At 38.6% G+C, this 23,516-nt stretch overlaps 1 protein-coding gene across 1 annotated transcript in view; it reads right to left on the reverse strand.

Moving 5' to 3' along the window:
* LOC148373391 (sphingosine kinase 1-like) overlaps positions 1-23,516 on the reverse strand; it is a 41,019-nt gene that overhangs the window by 8,527 nt on the left and 8,976 nt on the right. The window contains exons 3-5 of the mRNA XM_088354579.1: positions 11,918-12,067; positions 363-457; positions 170-285 (exon numbers count right to left, since the gene is read on the reverse strand). Of these exons, the coding sequence (XP_088210705.1) occupies positions 170-285; positions 363-457; positions 11,918-12,067 (361 nt within the window). The remainder of the gene's footprint in view (positions 1-169; positions 286-362; positions 458-11,917; positions 12,068-23,516) is intronic.

Below are 23,516 nucleotides of genomic sequence, written 5' to 3' on the forward strand. Positions count from 1 at the left end.
CAATGTAATACCCTTACTCTAATTGTAATTATTTGTGCTTTATAGTCTGGTTTGCCTTGTGTAAGAAAATAAATATCAGAAAAGACTAATTTTACGGGGTTTGCCTTATAATCCGGTGTGCCATATAGTGTAGAAAATACAGTAAATAGCTCATTGATAACAAACTCACTGTGAGTATTGGTGGACAGAGGCAGCCAGGGCATTGCCAGAGCCACCCGGCAGGATCCCCAAAGGGGTCTGGATAGCCTCTTGCCAGTCGTCACGCTCCATCAGCCCGTTTATCACCTGAATGAACAACATTCATGCGACAAATATTGAGGACATATCAACTACACAAAAAAAAAACATGCGAGGGTTGGCACCTCAAAGAGCAGCCCATCTCCTGACAAGATGACCAGAGCGTCCCATTGAGATAGGTCGGCCTTCTTCACTAGTTCTCGTGCATGGTTCTGATGCTCTGATCACACAAACAGCAGAAAACACATCAGAAAAGAAAAACAAGGGAAGACAATTCATATCTCAGAGGGACAGGAAAACCGGGGAACAAAACAAAAAAATGAGGGCAAGTCAGAAGAAAGCATGCTTACATCATGGCCATGGGGAGATTAAGCCTTCATTTTGTCCTTTTGAGATCAGACATGTGACATTAGGCTGCCCAGCCGCTCCTCAGCAGCTCCAAGGCAGCTTAACAAACATCTGTGACTAAGTCGTGTAGGCAGAACACATTGCACTTCTTGGATGGCATCCAGGTATTTCATGGATGTGTACGATTAGTAAAAGTCGTTTATTGACGAATTCAAATGTTTTTTTTTTAAGTCTTATTCAAGTAGCAAGAAAAATTGAGTATAGGAAAATAACAAAACAATTAAGGCCCAGTTTTTGGGGTAAAGCACAAATAACTGAAAAATACGGTATAATATTTCTGCAGTCATCAATTTTTGTTAAAATATTAAAGTGGACCACTGTATGAAGTCATAATTGTGGGAGTTTTCCAGTAAAATTATTTTCAATCTCTTAATCATCACATCAATATTTAATCAAGTTCATTCTTTTAGCTGTAATCAATGCAATTTAAAATTATATATTTTTTTAATTTACTGCTTTACTTATTTATTGTTGTTTTATTCACTTGTCGCCACTGTATATCTAGTTATCTCGTCCTTATATAGTCTCTACTATGGTCGGTGGTTCGCGCCCCGGCCGAGTCATTCCTAAGACTTAAAAAGTGGTCAGCGGCGCCCTCTGTTGGCTGCGGCTGCATCGGCTCGCTACAACGGGTCAGGTGCAATCGACATTTCGTTCTGTGTACATTGTTACACAGAATGACAATACAAGGACATTATTATTATTATTATTATTATTATTATTATTTGTGGAATTCTGATTTACTGTTGGGAGGGAGGCCTTGAGTCTTATCAAACCACATGCAGGACAGGCAGAATTCAGTCTGGACAAATGCCAGGTATGAAGATGGTGCCTTGGGAATTTTCCACTAACTTCTGTGTTGCACACCTTTCGTATGTAAGTGATTGACAGCCATTTTGAAAGTGCACTTGAGAAAACATTACTGCATTGTTCTGGACTCAAAAACCCCAAATATTCTGTTTTATCAACCTTTTTTTTCCTTCATTGTAATGAAAACCTTAAACTGCTGCTTTGCTTATCCAGGATTTGGCTGAAATATTGAGCAGAACATAATGCTAAAAAAAAACGTCATGGGAACCTTTACATTTTGCTTTGCACTACAGCTGTTGTTGGGGCGGCAGTAGCTCAGGAGGTAAAGCGCTCGTCTTGGGATCAATGAGTCGCAGGATCTCCTCCGTTTTCTTTGTCGAAATATCCTTGGGTAAGACACTGAATCCCTAATGCCCCAGATAAGCGGATCGTTGTCTTGCATGGCTGATGCCGCTATCAGTGTGTGAATGGTTAAGTGTGAAGCACATTGTAAAGCGCTTTGGAAGGTCTTCAGTGACTTAATTAGCGCTGTATAAATGCAGACCATTTACATTCCAGCCAAGTAAACAAGGCAGCACTGGGCTGAGAGATTATGCATCACACATTCATCATTGTTATTTCCTTCAATCCTTGGCATTGAGAGGATTCAAACTAGCGGTGTCCCGATCCACTATTGGTATCGGATTTCAGTCTGATATCAGCTCCAAAGCCGTTCTTTTGACGAGTGCCATGCAAAAATTGTGCGAGCCAGTTTGTTGAGCTTGTGTGTGACTTTCTTTTGCCTGGGACGCTTCAGTTAGCATGCAGATCCAAATCTGGTAAGTAACCTAGTAAAATACTTTTGATGTCAGAAAGTTAAATAATGGAAACAGTGCCTCAGATGACCAGTTTATATTTAGCTCGTCTTACAGTGAAACCCAATGAAGTTAAAAACAATTTTCTTTACTTGGCTTCCACTCACCAAAATGAAAAATAATTCCCACTTAGCATTTGTGAGATCTACATTATAATAATATCAATACTAATATCAATAATAATATCAATAATAATGCTAATACTTTGCATATACAGGCACGTTTCTCGACAATGTACAATGGGTTGTCTAAATGTAAAAAATGTCTCATCTCATCCTAGTTTCTTTTCGTACTTTTAAAAAAGAGAGACTTAATAAATTGCGTTAAACAAAAGAACGTCCTTTGTAAGAACATGGCTGGTAACAAGCTCCTGCTCCAAGGGCCAAAAGATAAGTTTGATGTTTAGAAGACACCTGAAATGAGAAAAAACGATTAAAATTAATTTTGAACTCTCAAGGAGAAAAGGTTGGAATTTTAGCATCTCGAGGGTTGTCGTACAGTTCTCTCTTGTTCTCCTTCCTAGCTCAAAACCAATGGATGTTTTCACACCTTATTTTTGGTGTCTACTAAACTGTAAGCATATCACATTCATATAGAGCACAAGAAAAAAAAAACAGGTGCAACAATTTACCCAGTAAGTGGTCAGTTTATCTAAACCAGGTTTGGCTCTGGGGCAGGCTCAGTAAAATAATCTCATCTCATCTCATCTCATTAGCCGTACCGCTTATCCTCATTAGGGTCGCGGGGGGGCTGGAGCCCATCCCAGCCATCTTTGGGCAGTGGGCAGGGGACACCCTGAACTGGTTGCCAGCCAATCGCAGGGCACACAGGGACAGACAACTCATTCGCTCATTCACACCTAGGGACAATTTGGACCAGCCAATTCACCTGAAATGCATGTTTTTGGAATGTGGGAGGAAACCGGAGTGCCCGGAGGAAACCCACGCAAGCACGGGGAGAACATACAAACTCCGCACAGAATGTCTGGAGCTGGATTTGAACCCACGACAGGTTCCCATGACATGAACTGTGCCGCACAAGCGCTAACCACTGCGCCGCCGTGCTGCCCCCCTCAGTAAAATAATGTAAACTTAAAATGTTAGCTCACTTTAGTTTTTGAGTATTCGGCTTAATCATTAAGCCTACCTGTACTAAAGTAGCCTATCCTGCATATTAAATTCACCTGAACCAACTCACCACGCTGTACATATTCAAGTGAGAACTATGTCAAAAAATATGATGTTTGCCTTAATTGTATTAAATGTATGAAAAACAAATACAAATTGACAGTGTTAGCAGTGCATGAGCAATAAGATTAGACTACATCCCATCAAACTACAAAACTTGGCCTACTTAAACTGAGATGATATAATTTACTGCATTCTGGGGGCCAGAAGGAGCATTTGGTTTGCATTTATTTAAATGATGAAAATTACCTAGAAGAGATTTTTTTTTTACATACTCGGAATTTTTTTCAGTGTCAAGAATACATTTTTTTGTTTTTAACTACAGAATTACAATGTTAAAATGATTGTGTTTCCAAAGCAAATGTTATGGATTCCTGCAGTTATTGGACCAGATAATATCACTTATCGTAAAACATTGTGCTTTTAAAGAATGAGTTCGATTTTAATATGCGACAGTAATCAATCAAAATGAGAGGTTTGAGGCAAAGAGAAAGTAGCTGTGAAGTCGCTGAAGTCGCTGCTTGGAGATTAGTGTACTCGAAGAACTGGAAGTACTATAAAGATAATTGTAAACACAGCAAAAAGGGGAAACATAATTCAAAAATGCAGAAATCGGTGCACTGAAGGGATGTTGCAGCCACATAGTTGATCAAAGAATTTACGACATACTCAACAGGAATTAATAGATCAGCGCTGTTTTCAGCCAATCAGAAGGCGAGGCAGACGACAGCCCTGCCCCCTTTTGTATCACACACGATGTATGGCATACTAGCGACTTCACCATTTCTACATGCATAGGATCGATGGGACCAGAAACAAATGTATTTGTTCGACATTAAGTGTTTTATTTTTATTACGCTGCTGTTGGGTCGATTAGTTGTCAGTGAAAGAAGTTTTCCAGTTACGGCAGCCGCTTGTACTTTCTCTGAGTATATCACTGCGCCCTCGTTAGCATACATCGTCAGCAGGGACAAAAACAAATTCAAGCGAAGGTGGCGTTTCCTTTTAAAGTAAAACTTGTAAATTATAGGATTTCAGGTTTGTGATGCTCGGGATTTGGTTTCTTTATGTTCCTCGTCTGACACTCGGAACAGGTTGAGATTGCACAACTTTTTTTATGAATTTGATTGCTACACCGATCCCTCTCTCACCTGCACAGGGGCAAGGGTGCTGTGAGGATTACATTTTTGGACTTCTCCAGTGCCTACAACACCATACAGCCTCTGCTACTTAGTGGTAAACAGACGGAGATGGGAGTAAGCTCACACCTTGTAGCATGGATTACAGACAACCTGACAGGCAGACCCCAGTATGTGAAACAGGGGGCTGTACATCGGACACTGTGTCAGCAGCACAGGATCGCCGCAGAGGACCGTCCTCTCTCCATTCCTATTCACCCTGTATACGTCAGACTTTCAGTACAAGTCTGAGTCCTGCCACGTGCAGAAGTTTGCTGATGGCACTGCTATCGTGGGATTATCAGAAGTGGGCAGGAGGAGGAGTACAGGAAATTGATTCAGGACTTTGTCAAATGGAGCGACGCTAACCACCTGCACCTGAACACCACATAGACCAGGGAGATGGTGGTGGACTTCAGGAGAACTAGAACTCGCCCGGTTCCTGTAACTATCAAAGGAGAATGTGTAGAATTTGTCCAGACATACAAATACCTGGGTGTGCAGCTGGACAATAAACTGGACAGGACTGCCAACACAGAAGCTCTATGCAGGAAAGGTCAAAGCAAACTTTACTTCCTCAGAAGGCTGGCGTCCTTCAACATCTGCAAAAAGCTCCTGAAATAATTCTATGAGACAGTTGTGGCAAGCGCCCTCTTCTATGCGGCAGCGTGTTGAGGAGGCAGCTCCAAGAAGAAGAATGCCTCTCGTTTTAATAAACTGGTGAGGAAAGCGAGCTCTGTTGTGGGCACAGAGCTGGACAGCCTGACAACTGTAGCTGAGAGACGGGCACTTAAAAAGCTGCGGTCAATCATGGACAATTCATCACATCCACAACACAGCATTATCTCCAAACGGAAGAGCAGCTTCAGCGACAGACTGCTGTCACAGTCTTGTTCCACGGACAGACTGAGGAGATCATTTCTTCCTCATGCCATGAGGCTCTTTAACTCCACCCGGCAGAGTAAAAGCCACATTAAACCACACCCCCACATTGCATATTACCCTATTTTTATTACAGTGTGTATTTTATGTGGCACTATTTAAATACTCTATATCAACACGTTACATTGGGTATTTATGTATTATATTCCTTTTATTTTATTATTGTTTTATTTTCAACACAAGGATACTGCTGGAAGTGTGAATTTCCCTACGGGGATGAATAAAGTATCTATCTATCTAGCTGGGTCACTCATTTGTATATCCTCTATATCTCATTATCTCTCACAAATCTGAATCTATTTCTATGTGTAGTTGCTTCGGACTTCCTCATAGATTGCCAACATTTTGCATCCACCCTTAGTGTCTTTGGACACCTTGATGCCATGAATTTCTCATCTCATCTCATCTCATTAGCTGTACCGCTTATGCTTATTAGGGTTGCGGGGGGGCTGGAGCCCATCCCAGCCATCTCCGGGCAGTGGGTAGGGGACACCCTGAACTGGTTGCTAGCCAATCGCAGGGCACACGGGGACAGACAACTCACTCGCTCAGTCACACCTAAGGACAATTTGGACCGGCCAATTCACCTGAAATGCATGTCTTTGGAATGTGGGAGGAAACCGGAGTGCCTGGAGGAAACCCACGCAAGCACGGGGAGAACATACAAACTCCGCTCAGTAAGGCCGGTAGCTGGATTTGAACCCACGCAGGAGGTTCCCACGACCTCAGAACTGTGCCGCACACGCGCTAACCACTGCCCCGCCGTACTGCCCGCCATGAATTTCACTCTGTATATAATGATTAAGACCCTTTTTTATTGTCTTTTGAGATAAATTTGCATAATGAGAAAAGACATGACACAGCTATGCTATAAGGAATAACGACTAAAGAGTCGCTTGCTGTTGTTTCGGCCCCCCTATTTGTTTCACATGGATACCGTAACTATGGTGGGCGTGGCTTAGCGCTCTCTGTCGGATCTAACAATTGTGTCGCTCCCCTTTGGGCGTACAATATGTCAGGATGTGGTGACAAGACGGTGTGCCGTGTTGACAGATGAAGCGGCAGAAGGAGTGAACTATGCCCAGCAGCAAACTCAGCACTTGGAGCCTTCCAGGTCTCAAGCTGATGCATGACTTTCCAACCACTTCCCTATTCAGGAGAGACTTGACACGCTTGCTTTGACCCACAGGGTGGAGCTACTTTGTTGTAACAGAAAAAGCTTCAGGGTTAACGCATTAGTTTTGAAGTCGGTTTTATTTCATATGCATCAACATCCTGCAGGACGTGATAGCAGCAATGTGGCGCTCAGGCAAAAAACGAGATTACTTTGGATGCTTCACGTTCACATAAATTGTACTTCCAGGCCCAAGAGGCTGCTTCACAGGTTTTTGTCCTCCCTCAGGCAAAGGCTCTGTGATAGTTGTTGAAATTTACCTTTCTAGACTCTTCCACACAATTGAAAAAAAAACTTCAATGTGGATTTTATTAAAGGAATTTTATATTAAAGGAATCCAGTGTAACATATCAATTTACTGTACAGTATACCAATAACCCATCCAATCAAAATCCTGAAAGATATGACCTGAATAAATAATAACTCTTGTGTTCAGACATTTTTATTCTTTTAGATTGAAATCTAAGCATAGAGAAGTGACTTAAATTAAAGATTAAAATGATGTTGTGTGACTGGACACTATAACAGTACTTTTTCCATCCAGAAAAGGGGTAGGCAAACTACGGCCTGCAGGCCACATACACACGGGCAGGTATTTTAATCCAGCTTGCCAATTGAAACTTATACAAATTCAAAATAAAATAAAGTAAAAACAGAACAGTACTACTATAAAAATCAATGTTTTGGTGCCATTCTTGCCCCCAGTGCCCCTCCATGTCACATTACTAATTATTATACAATTATTTCAGGAAGCATTTATCTACATTTGAGTATTTTCTTCAATTAAGTATCAATTGTATTTATCATTATGTTCATTTAAAAACACTTTTGAGCGAGGTCGAATGCATTTAAACCTTTTCAATGCATATTATTAAATTCAGGACATATAATATTGATTTGCTTTACTTCTGAACTTTAATTCTGTTCAAAACAATTGTGATAAAATGGACTATTTATTAAAAAAAAAAAAAAAAAAAAAAATACGTGGTAGCTAGGTGCTTAGCGCGCAGCCCCACAGAGGTTCAAGTCCAGCTACTTCAGCCTCCTCATGTGGAGTTTGCATGTTCTCCACGTGCCTGCGTGGGTCTTCTCCGTGCACTCCAGTTTCCTACCACATTCCAAAAACATGTAAGTCAGGTTAATTGACCGGTCTAAATTGTCCCTAGGTGTGAATGAGCGAGCGAATTATCTGTCTCTGTGTGCCCTGCGATTGGCTGGCGAGTAGTTCAGGGTGTCCCCTCCCCACTGCCCGAAGATAGCTGAGATGGGCTCCAGCACCCCCACGACCCAACTTAGGATAAGCGGTGCATATAATGCATGGCTGGATGGTAATGAAATATAACAATTATGTGTCATTGTCTGCAAATATATTTATTCATAAATGCATAGGAGAAAAACTGGCCTTCATATACAGACGCTCCCCTACTTATGACCATTCAACTTGGTAGATACGAACATTTTTCTCTGAATGTCGAAAAATATCTGAACTTTGCTGTAAATTAGATTTTGTATTGTGTGCACCTTTTACGAGTACAAAACATTACTGTAGTGCTTCTTTCCGCCGCTACCGGCAGGTAGTGCTGTGAGAGCATCCACCTTGAAGAAGAAATCCGCTTCCTCTTCCTAGTTCCTGTGTAAACATACTCTACTATATCTCCAGTGTGCTAAGAACATGTTTATTCTTTAATATATCGTTCAATATGGTTGGTGTAAAGTATAAAGCAGAAGCGAGTCGTTTCTTTTGAAATGAAAGTGGAACAAGAAAGCTTGATGTAGTTGAGAAAATGTTTGGATTGCTTTTTTCGGACCCTCTCCACCACAGAGGAGGAAGTCGCCTAACTGTTGAAGCTCATCTTCCGGAAGTAAGTTAAACTTAAATTTATTTATCTTTAGAGAGCATATTTTTTTATTAAATGTTTATTTTTTAGTACAAAACAATACAGGTTACGTAAACAAGCCTTAAACAGACTTGTTTAAACCTTAAACAACAAATTCAACTTATGAACGATCGTCCGGAACCGATCTCGGCAGCGTCTGTATTGCCAAGGAAACAGATTTGAGACTCCTTATCAAATCAAGCCATCAATCAATAGTTATCTTCTCCTAGTCTGTCCCCTTGTCAGTTATTTTAACCCAATGTGTCCCACGACACGAAAAGTTTTATTCACTCTTTAACTAGTCATCAGCTTTCCTGTTTTTTCTGTCTGCCACAGAGGAATTTTCCATGACAGAACTATTTCTCAAACAAACCCAACCAACTTTTTTTCCCAACTGCATGTGAGATACAGTTGCTCCTTCTGCTGTCAGGAGCGAACACATTTTGAGTGCTTGATGCTGTCAATACAGAGCTGCAGTCAAAATTGAGATTTTTCAAGGAATTATTTGGGTACCACTATCAAATATTTGTTTTTTTATGTCAAAAAAAGCCAAAATATTAACCCTTTTGACATTATTCCTTACTAAGCGTATGTAAATTGCCGCTTTGATGGCCCTGCACGTCAGCAGTATTGTCCCACACAGAGATTAAACGTGTAATCCTTTCCTCCTCGAGATGCTCATTTTGTTAGCTTTGTGCACTACGACTTTAAATTTTAAAAGGGTTGGCATCCATCGATCCACTTTCAGTGTGGCTTTTCTTCTTTGTCATAGTGGTCGTCTTAAAATGTGTGTGATTGGTGGTGAAAACGGGAGGGAATTCAAAACACTTATGTACACACATTATAGACACAATTTAAAAGACTTTTTACCAGAACTGTATAATTTTATTGTTATTTTAAACCAAACTAAAGATGCAAATCTATTTAAAAAAAAAGGATTAGGGTGGGTTTTTATTATTTTTCAAAAAAAAAGCATGTAATTGAAAACAAAGTTCTAGGTTATTGTTATTGATCTCTGGAAGAATCATTATCAGTGGGGAAAAAACAGCTATCGTGCATCCTTAGAGGGACAGTGAGGATTATTGAGCACCTCCTAGTGTTAATAAAATTTTAAATCAAAAAAATATTTATATATTGATTTAAATAATAAGCAATAATTAATTAACTAATATAAGGCTCACCTAGAAAGAGCTGACATCATACGCTGTCATCTTGCTTCTACAGTTACCCAGAAAAAAAGAAAACAAATCTGATGGTGCGTTTTGGTCACTTTCATTCCCGTTAGTTGTTATTACGGTTATGTCCTAAATCTAAGGATTTTTGTTGTGACATATTTAAACAGTTTTTTTGGAGGAAGATAGCCAACAACATAATAATACCGGTAAGTTAATTAGGTCCTATACCAGGGGTCTCAAATTGAACTTTCTTGGTCTGTGCGAAAGACTGGGTGAGGTGGGGCCAAATCAGATTTAGTAAAATAAACTTTCTGAAGCAACCATTCCACTGTTCTGAAATATTGTTTTTTCTTTACAGACACTAAATTTATAAAAAAAAAAAATAGTCGAAGAATAATTGAGAAAAAATAAGTCAGTTCTAAAAAAAAAAGTACAATAATTCAGCAAATAAGTACGTAACTACATTTTCTACACAATAAAATAAGGATTAAAAAGAGAATAAATTAATCAGTTAAATTGTCCTGCACTTACTTTGAACTCTTATATTACGGCAGGGCCCTCAAACCATCATCCCACGGGCCACAAGTTTGAGACTAATGCACTACACTATAACTCTCCTTAAGAACTGGATTGCCAAACTTATTGCGGTAGTACACACGACAAAAGTACAATTATTTGATGTATCAAAACCGTTTTTAGATCATCTTATAAAGTAATGGTTATTCCAGGGCCATACATATTGCTTTAACGATGATAATTATAAATAATGCAAATAATTTGGGAGTGCAACTAAATATCTGCAGATATGCTTCATTTATTTTATTTTTCCTAGATCTATATATGTCAGTTTCTACTTTTAATGCTTTTGGGGAAGTATTTGTATGTTATTATCTGCATTTTTACATAAATGTAAATGGAAAAAAAATCTTCAGGAAAGAAATCTTTTGCCGTACGTATACGCCAGAGGTAAGATCTTAAGCCCCAGTCCGAGCCCGACCGACTTTCGGCCCGGATTTGGCCTAAAATGTCAATGATTACCTTCGGGTCAGGCTGTCTCAATGACTGCGTGAGTGCTATGCTAAGCTAGTGCTACCTCCACCGTATATACCTTTGTCTATACCTCTTTAGAATATTCATCTCTAAAGAAAACGTTATTGTCATGTTAGTTTTGTTTGTTTGTTGTACAAAATAGGTTGCGTGTAACACTAAGCTACCGTTGAGCTAAGCAAGTGCTATGTGATCGCTATGCTTACATTGAGATTTTCTGTGAAGACCATTGTCTTTGTGAGGTTGGAAAACATTTTGTGTTGGGCTACTTCATATTAGTTTAATAAGATTACTCTTCACAAGGGTGCGCGACTGCTAAGCTAACAATGAGCTAATGTTAAAACTAAGCTAATGTTAAGTTACTGCTGAGGTGTTCTGAGAGGAAAATTGTTCTAGTATCGTCCCCGACGACCCTAAGGAATCCGTGAACCATGATAGGTTTATAAAATGGGGCTAGTAAACAAAAAAAGAACATAACTCAACTCTTAACAACATGTACTGTACAACAATGTTTCAACATTAATTCAAATAACTTCTTTCTATCTCTTTCTGCTATCCACATGTCTGTGTTCTCCTTCGTCTCTTTGGTCCTCTGATTTTCAAACGGTCAAACAGATGACCTTTAAATTTCGCCATGAACTTAGAAATATCCGTCAATGATGGAAAACTGTCGGATAACGTAACCTCGGCAGACACAGAAATATAAAAGATGATAATGTATATATAGCCTTGTTTAACATACATTTTGTGATGAAAGACAGTCTAGTTTGTTTACATAAATTTCAAGCCAAGTCAAGTCACATTTATTTGTATAGCCATTGATCACAAAATGTCTTAAAGGACTGCACAGGTTACAATAATACCACCCATTCTCCTCTCAAGTCCTCACAAATAAAATGTGAAAATTTTGATTCTGCTTCGGTCTCGGTCCTGCAAAGGACGGGCTGGGTCGGGATTTAAAACCTGTTGGCCTGCGTTAGGCTGGGTATTTGAGGCCTGATCTTCCATCTTGTGTGTGCATTGCCCACCTGTGATAACTAGCGTGTAGGGGATGGCAGCTTCAGTGAGCATGGCTCGCACGTGGTTGGTGAAGAGCTGCAGGGCTTGGCCACGTCCGCTGAGAGGGTTCACTAGTATCATGACCCTGCAAGGCCGCCGCACCGCTGACTTTGAGACACCTGCATGCGAAAAGAAGAGCACTATTGTTCCTATGCACTTATCACTAAGGTCAGTCTCCAAGCACTGCCTTGACAATATTTTTACTTATTTATCCTAACATTCTTTTTTTATTTAATTCTTTTCTATATTGAAAGAGGTGAATGCAGGAGTATTTGGCAGAGGTGTAGAGATGATGGATAACAGTGGAATGGTGTGGCAGATAAGTCAGTTGGTGTTTGCAGATGACACGGCGCTTGTGGCTAATTCTGAGGAAACATTGAGAAGGTTAGTAATGAAGTTTGGAAGAGTGTGTGATAGACGTAAGTTATGTGTGAATGTTGGGAAGAGTAAGGTGATGTAGAGTCCATGTGCTGGAGTGGGCATGGCGTTGGAAATAAGGTTGCATGGACAGGTGCTGGAAGAAGTTGAAAGCTTTAGGTACTTAGGTAATGATGTGGCTGCAGTTGGTGGAATGGAGTGCGAGGTATTGCACAGAGTGAATCAAGAAAGCAAGGTTTTGGGTGCTCTTCGGAGAGTGATGAGTGACAAGAGACTGAGTATGGATGTTAAGGGGGGACTGTATTAGAGTGTTATTGTGCCAACTGTGTTGTATGTTGCAGAGACTTGGAGCCTGAATGCAGATTTGAGAAGGAAATTAAATGTTTTTGAGATTAAGTGTTTGACGAGTATGTTAAGAGTGACAAGAATGGATAGATAGAGAAATGAAATTGTGAGAGACAGAACTGGAGTAGTAGTGGAACTGCACAGGCGTGTGGATATGAGAGTACTCAGTTGGTTTCGACACACGGAGGATGGATGAGGAGCGAATGTTGAAGAGGATCTACAGAGAAGAAGTAAGTGGAAGGAAACCAAGAGGAAGGCCGCGATTGACGTGGATGGATGGTGTTATGAGTGCACTGCAGGAAAGAGGTCTAAATGTAGTGGAAGCTAGAGCTCTTGTTGCTGATAGGAATGTTTAGACGTGCACTAAGGAACGGGCAGGGCACCGTATGATGCGGCAGGGGTGAAGCAGTGAAATCTGTCGGCCTCTGCTGTTGAATAGAAGAGTGTGTTGTGTCACCCTGACCCGAGTGACATGGCCGCTTTTTTGTGTCCCGTTTCAACTGAAGGGACGAAAGCATGACCAACTTGGATGCTGAAGTGCTTAATTTGTTTGGGATTTTGGGCATTTGGGTTGGCAATGGTCCAAAAAATTTTGTGTGTGTTTTTTGCTCCTTTTCCTCTTTTTATTTTCTTTGTTTTTGTATGTGTTTGTCTTGCTGTCGGTCACCTCTCTCGAGGGATATGACCAGGGTAGGTAGGTAGGTAGGTAGATATTACATCCTGGAGCAGTGGTTGGACAAACACGTTAGAAAGGAAAACATTCCTGGAACACACTTTTCTCAGTAACAAGTACCGTATTTTCCGCACTATAAGGCGCACCTAAAAGTCTTATTTTTTTTCAAAAGCTGACCATGCGCCTTATAACACAGTGCGCCTTATATATGGCTCAATATTAAATTCGCAAGGTCTCGCAACTACGAGAAACAGCCGCCGACTCCATTTTTCGCGCTGTGCATACTGGGAAATATTAAACGATTGGTAGTTGCCGGGGCTCGTGTTGTATTTGTTTACTAAGTGGCAAAATGGCTACCCCATTAAACTGCTTAATTCATATTCAACAAATACAGTATTTGTCTGAATCCAGGGTTATGACTGGTGAAGATGTAAAGCACAATTTACCTTAAACAAACGCAGAATTATTCAGAATGTCACGTTTGAGAGAGAGAGAGAGAGAGAGAGCGAGAGAGAGAGAGAGAGCGAGCGAGATTCTCTTTCATACGTGCATTTGTATAAAAAATGGCTGCTGTTAAGAGACACGCGTACAACGCCGAGTTTAAACTCAAAGCGATCAGTCACGCAGCACAACACGGCAATAGAGCGGCAGCGAGAGAGTTAAACTTAAATGAATCGATGGTACGGAAGTGGAGAAAGGATGAAGATAAGCTCCGCCAAGTAAGGAAAACTCAACAAAGTTTCCGTGGCAATAAAGCAAGATGGCCAGAGTTAGAGGAGACACTTGAACAGTGGGTTGTTCAACAAAGAGCGGCAAGCAGAAGTGTCAGTACGATAACTATACGTATGAAGGCAACAGCGCTGGCACAAAAACACCGGACGTGTTGGATGGCCCATTCACTGAGATATGGTCAATTCGAACACAGCAGAAGAAGAATTCGAGGGATTCGTCGATGAGGAGCTTATAGAGTGATCTTTGTTTTTCTTTTGTGTGTTTACGTTTTACATTTTACAGTTATTATGTTATTGCTTTGCACTCGTTGTTTTTGCACATTACGAGTGTCACTTTATTGCGATTGCACTAACGTTTCATTTAAGATAACAGTATCAGACGTTTTTTTCTTTGCGTGTTGACTAAATGGACAAAAAATAAAATGATATGTCGATGTTGTTCAAAGATGTTAAAGATGTGTCACGAAAATGCTTTACCTCAGAGAAAATAATAAAACGGCTGTTTATTTATTTTGGGAGTGAATGGAGTTGTGGAAAGCTTGTTTGTTAATAAAGTTTGACCTTTTTGAATGGTTTGTTGACATTCCCTTGAGCGTGGCAACATCTAGAGGTTGCATAAAGTAACTACATTCTCTACTGTAGTCAAGTCGTCACATTTATTTACCGTAAATAGCCCTTAATCCCAAAAATGTCTCGAAGGACTGCACAGGATTACAATTACAAAATTGCACAATTACCTGATCTTAAACCAGCATGCACTTATAGCGCCTTATAATGGGGTGCGTCTTATGTATGGCATAAGTTTTAAAATATATCATTCATTGAAGGTGCGCCTTATAACATGGTGCGCCATATAGTGCGGAAAATACGGTACTGTAATACATGATTCTCTCTCGTCGTTTTATTTGTTTTGTTTTTTTCTCCGTGGAGGATCTACACAGCATGCACTTACTTTTACTCCTGTCATTATTTAGATAAAAAAATCAGTTTAACTCAAAATCGCTGAATCCAAGGAAATGTTTCTCCTCTGTGTTGTAGTAAAAGACGTGCAGCTTCCTCCTTCCACCTCCCTCATGTCAGACGTCCTTGCTGCTTCTTGCAAATAGCTTACAAGCTATAGAAACTTTCTTTCTGCTTCTTAGCCAAATCTTTCAATATTTGCAGCTTGGACTCTGCATAATTTCAATTTCTTTTCAGTGGGTATGGGTTTATATACGCCCAACTCGGGTTGGCTCAGGCTGAATTCTTTAGGCCCAATCTTACCTCTGCTTGAGAGTAACACGCTACTTTTGGGTGTCAGTAATCTGGGGATAAGAGAATTCCTTTTTAAATGAAGTAACTAATTATTCTTATTAATTACTATTTTTCAGTAACGCGCCCAGCACTGTTCTGGAGTGCCATGTTTAATCTCATTTTCAACAATGTTCACTGCGTAAATTATTATCAATGACAATAAATACTACAACAATTCTCATTCTTGAACAGATGTGAGCATGCATGTGCTTTATAAACAAATAAAAACAATGCAATAACTTCAATCTTGGTTCAAACATGTATTTTCTGTATTTTGAACTGGGTACCCATCCATTCGCACTCATAAATAAGTAACAAAAGAAACACTTCTGCATGAGCTTGCAACTTATTACCCAGAATGCACGCCGGCTTCAGGACTTGGCCGCATATAACCTGACATTAGTGATGCAGTGCAGAGGTGTGATTCCAGGAGTTGGGAGAGTGTAAAAACAAACATGTGCATGCCCGGACTGTGCCTGCATTCAAACACACACAGTCAGCATTGTTTTGATGTTTATCCAAAGCACAAAGGGGCTCCCAGACTATATACAAAAAGGGCCACATTTCCAGAATATCAGACACAATGGTAGAAATTGTGAAAGAGCTTTAATTTCGGTTTTTTATTGCACAAGCTTTTATTTTATTATTTATTCATCAATTTTCTATTTCACTCTTGCGGACGGCGTAGGAATGGATCTCCTCCAGCCAAATTTTGGGCAAATATGGGACTACGTACACCCGGGATTGATCACTCAAAGGAAGCAAGATTTAAACAGCGAAGCTAATAATATCAACCGTGCCGTCTTGCTGCAGGATGATTGAATTTAAATATTTAATCATTATAAATAATAGATTGACACTAGACAGGAATACTTATTCAGAAGACTTAGATGAGGTTGTGGTTTCAAGATTGAAGGGACAATGTGTATAGTTTAGTGCCTCCTAGAGGTAAAAAGGTTTATTTGTTCAAAAAAAAAACAATAGTTTTGATTTGAATATAAGCAAAAATATAAGACTTATCACATGAAAGTGCATTTTTTAAATGCTCATAGGTTAAAAAATGTATATATATATATTTTATTTGACCTGATTGCCATCTTGCTGCTACGTGTACACCTAAGAATCCAAAATGATGTGAAAATGAGAAGAAAAATGGTTTGTTTTGATCACTCTAGGTCTCTAAAGTTTTCATTTTCCCTGTGCGTTTTAACACTCATTTTAACAGCTTATCTGGAGCCACATAAGGCTTTTTGGCGCTCTTTAGTGGCTCCCTAGCAATTTTTCAAAAATGTCTGATAACGGAAAATGATATGGTTTCGGTAGGAGGACAAATGTGACACAAACATTCTAGACATTTCCCAATGAATAAAAATATATACATTATATACTGTATATACAGAATGTGTTGCCTTCCAATATGGCTCTTACAACATTTTGCGTTGCCAACCCATGCCCTACGCTATACAGTGACATCTAGTGGTAAAATACTACTCACTGTCCCTTTAATTCTTTATATAGACTGCAAACAAATATTGTTCTAAAGATAACATCTCCTGTTTTAGTTTTTTTTTTGTATACTAAAATATGATGCTATGTTAGTTAGTCAGTTAGTTTGTTAGTTAGTAATTTATTTTTACATAATTCTGCTAATTTTACTTTTAATTTATCATCATATTCATTTATGATATATCTGCTACATTTCAGTTCATTTACTTTATTTTCTCGTTTGTAGTTTCTTTGTCATTTGCAAGCTGTGGTGTAATACAAACCAGGCACTGATGCACTTTGCTTGCACTTTGAATCCAACTTTACTATCTCCAGCAAGCTCCAATGTAATTAACTTTAGGATAAATAGTCTATAAGGGATTAGTGATTCAGTCTGACTTTCAAACACCCTCTGCAACATAAGCAGCATTGATGACCACAACAGGGCTCTTCAGTTTTAGCCGGACCGTCTCGCGGGCTGCTTTGGATTTGGAACACTAATCAAGATTAACAATTAAGAATGTGCTAGCTGAAAAAGAGAGAGAGACAACATTCTGCCTGACCTTCCCTTCCATCTAATCAATGATCTATGATATTCAATGCAAACTTCTTATAAGGACTATAGAAGGACATAGACCAGGGTCTTTTTCCCTTCTCAAGTGACCATCTTCCTTTCTGCCTGCTGACGTTGAATCCATGCAACATCCGTTTTACATGTGAGCAGATCCATTTTTGGCAACCGACACATCAATTAAGTTTCACAACCACTCGTTTATTCAACTGAAATATTTACTCAGAGTGGATTATTCAAATTTTGAATCATGACTAGGTATCTCGTTCAATCCCGTTAACGATTGCTTCTGTTTAACATTGATTTTTAAAAAGGCTGCCGCTGAATAGACTGCTGAGTCAGAGCTAAACTAGGAGGTGCAGAGTATCGTATGCACAACTGAAACAGCTCACACTTTAGTAAAAACAAAAACACACATCCAGTATATGGAGGCTATACAGTAATCCTTTCTGTATTGCGGTTTCGATACTTCGCTTCTTTGCATTATGTTCTACCTTGTGATTTGCTTAACAGTCGCCGCTCCCCTTTTTTGCACAGTATTGACATTGCGGTCTGAGTTGTGCACACAGAGCTACATAATGTACACGCAAATCTTTTTCAAGTTTCTGTAAAAGCCATCATGTCAACAAAATGCTCTGGAGCCACAAAAACACCAAAAGGCAGATGAAGATGCTTTCTATCGACAACAAAGTTGGACTGCTTGACCAGCTAAACTTGCGTGGGGGCCTAACACTTTCTCAAAAATGTTTGATAACATATAAATATAGTTTCTGTGGTAGAACAAACAGGACTCATTCTTAACATTTTCCAATGAATATTGCTAGATACAGTATGTGTTTTCTTCCTTATATGGTTTTTATTAGCTCATTTTATTGCACTAAACAATAGACCACACGAAATTCTTGGCATGCATTTTGTGTACGCATACTGTGCTGCCGGTTTATACAAGTGTGCCATGAGACCTCCTATAGTGTGATACAGGAAGTTGCCAAATTTGATCATTGCTAAAAAGCATGCCATTGTTCAGTATATTTGCTTTCATCCTGTGATCAGACTCACTATAACACCCATCTGCATCACTAGGTGGCAGCAGATCACTACTTTTTTTCTTTCTCTAAACAAATGATCAGCTCATGAGGTCGTGAGCGAAACGTATTAAATGCTTGTTTGTTGGATAAAACTGTTTATTATTGCGCTGAAATAATTGAATAAGTCAAATAGTAATAGTGCACATAATTCTAAAGATTTTAATAATTATTTTCTTATTTTACCCCAAAAAATCCGATGGCAGCTATTTTCATGCACATTTTCAGTCTTTTTTTCTTTGAGAAAACATATAACAAAACTTAAAAAACAGATTTAATATATAGTTTAACACAAATTTACTGCCAAATTATTAACCTGTATACATGTACGGAATTTAGAAATGTTTTACTCTCTACCTACATTTCCTGGCTTGTGTCATTATTTTAGCATCCTTCAAGCTCCTTATCTTGCAAGTGCAAATACAAGCCTTTATTAGACGTGCTTGGAGTTGGGGTTGGCATTTGGACTGTATTTGAAACTGGCCTTTTCTTACCTTCAACACTTTCATGTCACACTAAAAAAAATAAACAAACACATGGGGTTGAACATGAAATTGCTCTCCAATCAAACTCTGGTCCCCCCATTCATCCTACTTAATGTGTTACCCCAAGAACAGCTTTGCTAAAATGAGATATAAGCAGATAGGAAACTTTATATTATTAACATATTGTCTACTTACGCAACATTGTGTCTTGTATTCTGATTCAAAAGTTTAAAAGTGAAACAGAGATACAGGGAAAAAAGATTTTTTTCAAAAGATTTTCGACTGGCAGTGTACCTTGGGATTATTTTAACGGGGGTAAAAATGTGCCTTGGCTCAAGAAAAGGTTGAAATACATTGTCTTAAAACATCCAAGTTTCCCTACAGAATAAAGAAAATCTCATTAGCTGTTTTAATATGCAACATTTTGCATAAATATGTATACCTGGACGGAAAAATGGTAAAATAAGTAATCACGTTTTCAGGAAGACAAGTCTGCTTATAAAAGCATTAAGGTATTTAATAATTACTTTGACATATTTTTGTACGTCAAATCATTTTGCTCATTTAATAGGAGCTATACGGAATTTGGAGCATTTTGCTCGCTGCTGCCAACACCTGGCTTATGTCATCATTGCAGTCTCTGTCAAACTCCTTATGTTGTGGGTGCAAGTACATGCATATATTAGCGATTGAATGAACTATTCTCTTTTTTTTTCATCTCTCTTGGGTTGGCGTCTGGACGGTACTTGAAACAGGCCTTTTCTTACTTTCACGATTTCACCATTTTCATGTTACACTAACAAATAGAAACCAAAAAATGTGGGGACGAACATGAAGTTCTTCTCCAACCACCTTCCCCCGCCCACACCCACTTTCCACCTACCCAGTGTAATATTCCCTGAACACCTTTGTGAAAGTGAGATAAAAGCAGGTCAGGGTGGTGGGAAAAATGGCTCTTTGAACTTATTGTTAACAATACATAATAGAGAAAAGAATCTACTTTCAACTAAGGACCCCTTCAAACAATGGGTCCCATCTTTAATATCAGAAGATGAATGCAAAGCCCAGGGGTATCAAACAGGCAGCCCGCAGGCCGGATTAGGCCCACCAAGGGATTGAATCTGGCTCGTGGGACAACACTGAGGGGAAGCGCAAGAGGAGAACGAGCTGCCGGTTGAAATGTGTACACTTCATGTTGCCAAAGCCAGGTGCCTCTCACAAAGATGCTTTAGTTGTATTTCTTTCTCGCTCTCTCTCTCTTCCTCCCTTTTTTCTCACTATCTCTCTCTCTTTCATTCTCTCCATCTCTCTTTCTCTTTGTTCTTCTTTGTCTCTTACTCTGTGTCTGTGATCTTCTCTTGCTCCCTCTTCTTTTTTTCCTTTACTCTCTTTTAACTCTTTCTCTTCCTCTCTCTTGCTTTCCCCTTCTCTCTTTCTCTCCTTTTTTCTATTTCTCTTTGGATTACTTTCTTTCTCTCTCTTTCCCCCTCTCTCACTATACCTTTTGTTTCTCACGTTCGCTCTCTTTCTTTTTTCTCCCTTTCCTTGTCCCACACTCTCGCTTTGTCTCTCACCTAGACTTCTCTTATTTCTTTCCCTCTTTTTTTTGCTTTTTGATCTGCTAGTCCGGCCCCCGGGAGAATGTTTGTTCTATTGTGTGGCCCCCCTGAGTTAAAATGGGTTTGACACCCCTGGCATTAACTATGAATATTTGCTAAACGGCATCAGTTGTGCACCCCCCCTCCCCATTTAATGTGATTATTTTTGCACACCATGTATATGTATGTAAATTGATTACTCGGAGTTTTCAAAAAACCTGAATTCTGATCTGAATCTGACTATTCCGTGCATGTAAACATATCCAATTACCCACAAACAAATCCCCAAGTAGCAGAAGCAAACTCCTTCCCCGCGTATGATGGAGTTATTAGCAAAGTAAAAAACCCTTGCATTGTTTACATGTTAATTACTCTCTCATTGTAATCTAAGATGAGAAGCTAATGAGATTTGGACGCTGAGGTCTCGCTCGATAATTTTAGCTGTAGCAATCAGCTGATTTCAATTCCCACCTATCAACAATAAATCCTTAGTGGGTAATGAATGGAGTGTGAGCGCCAGCCACTTCTTTGATCACATTAGAATCGGTTTGAAATGTAAATAAAGAGAGGGTGATAAAATAATTGGGATGGTCGGAGGAAAACAAGTTCAGTGACTATTTGAGTTTACAGTCATGCATTTTTTGATCATCAGGCACCAGTTACTTGAGAACTGAGTAGGTAATCACCTTATATACTAGGGGTGGGCAAACTGTGGCTTGTGGGCAACATGCAGCCCGTCAAGCTTTTTGATTTGAAACGGCTGAACGAAAATGGTAGAAATATTGCGATATTACATATCAAGGGTAGGGAACCTATATGGCTCTTTTCCTAGGTATAAATGGTTCGGGATTTCTCTGTGCCGTTCCATAGTCGGGTGGTTAAAAGCCACTTGCCAACTGAGGTAGCACTATAATGATTTAAGGTTCAGTCCAATATATATAGGGCACATTCTCCACTATTGTTTAGAATCAGAGTGTCACAACAAAATACCCCGTTTTGGCAGTTGGTCGCTGAAAAACCCATTAAATGTAATCTCATTGAACTATGTATGTTCACTGTTGAGAAACCTCATGATGAAGACTCACAAAACAAAGTGCAAATACCCTAATACACCAGAAAACCAGCCTGAGCAATTTAATTGGGTGAATGGTAGAAATAAAATGTGCTATGGAATTAGCTTTTGTCTGGAGAGTGAGTTTGGCGGTTTGTCTTAAAAATATATGGTGTGGCTCTTTCAAAGAAATGTTTTAAATATTTGTGCTTTTAAGGCTCTTTGAGCAAAAAGGTTTATATATATATGATAGTAAATAAATAACTACCCCAAAAGAAATACACAAATACTATAAAACTATAGAATTACTACAAAACTAAACGTCAAATTTAGTGCATAGAAGGTACCTAAAACATTTGTTTGCTTTAATTCTGAAAACAAAAAACAAATACTACCAAAATACTATTATAATGATACAGATATACTAATGCAGAAAACCTACTAACATAATACAACAAAAATACAACAAAACTACTACAAAAGTAAATATCAAACGTAGTGGTTAAAAACAGTACCTAATATATTAGTCTACTATTATTCTGAACACTAAAAAGGTACAGTCCAAAATATTACTGAGGTAATACTATAATACATAAATATTACTAGATAAAAGTACAGAAATATTACTAAAATAATACAACAAAAATACTATGGATTACTTCAAAACGAAATATTACATTTAATGCTCAAAATGGCAATAGAAAATATTATTTTGCTTTAATTCTGAAAAGCAAAGGGAAATAATACTACAGAAATACTATAATACAATTATACTCCAAAAATACTTCTACAGTAACAGAACAAAAATACTATGATAGCAAATATTAAATGCTGTGCTTAAAAGGAGTGGCCTATTATATTGTTTCCTTTAGTTCTGAATAGAAAAAAATAAATACAAAAACACTTATACAATAATACTCTAATGTAAAATACTGCTACAGAAATACTAATGGAAAAATAAACCTACAGAAATACCACAAAACACAGCAACAGTAATTTTACAGAAACACATCATGAATACTACAAAAACACTATTATGGAAATATCAGAAAAATTATACGACAGAAATACTACAAATCTTAACATCGAATTAAGTGTTTAAAACAGTACCTAATATTTTATAATGCTTTAGTTCTGAAAATTTCAAAACGAAATTAAGGACACTAAAATATTTAAAAACAAATGACAAAGAAAAAAACATGTAGATTTTTGCATGTATATTTATTCGTCAATCCATATGAGAAATGTGGCCCGCGACTCCAAGGGTTTGCCTACCTCTGTTTAAAGTCTATAATCTACTACGTATTAGATTGTATTTCATCCACCAAGCAGTGGTAAATTATTTGTGTTTTTCTTTTTCTTTTTTTTTTTAATCGGATGTGAACAAAACTTTGCCCCACACTCGGAATACTTTGCGTGCGACTGGAGAATGTCTATTTATTGGCACAGCCAAAAAAATGTGGCTTCCCCCTCAAAGCAAGTCCAGCAGGTTGTTTGCAGGAAGAATGCAAACATACATTATTTCCAACAAACTTTTGAAACAAAGGGTTCGTGAATCACTTTAAAGTATTTTAGCACAACACGAGAAGCAGTAGTACGTCACATTGTTTTCATGTGATCGGTTTTGAAGTCTAACCAAAATTATGTTTTGAAGATCATGGGTCAATTTAAAATTCGAACATTTCTTCTGTTTTCCAGTAATACTTAAAATAACCTTAAGACCAAGGCTGTCACCCACAGCTACATAAGCATAATCACTGTCCTCAAAAGGCCTGATGTCACTTATAAATGTAACTAAATGCAATGTATGTAAACTAAATGTAACTACACCTTCAAGTAAAATAAATCTGAATTAATTATCAATTTGAGCAAC

The sequence above is a fragment of the Urocampus carinirostris genome, chromosome 1 (genome assembly GCF_059441175.1).
Source record: "Urocampus carinirostris isolate Australia breed hairy pipefish chromosome 1, RoL_Ucar_1.0, whole genome shotgun sequence".
Classification (NCBI taxonomy): domain Eukaryota; kingdom Metazoa; phylum Chordata; class Actinopteri; order Syngnathiformes; family Syngnathidae; genus Urocampus; species Urocampus carinirostris.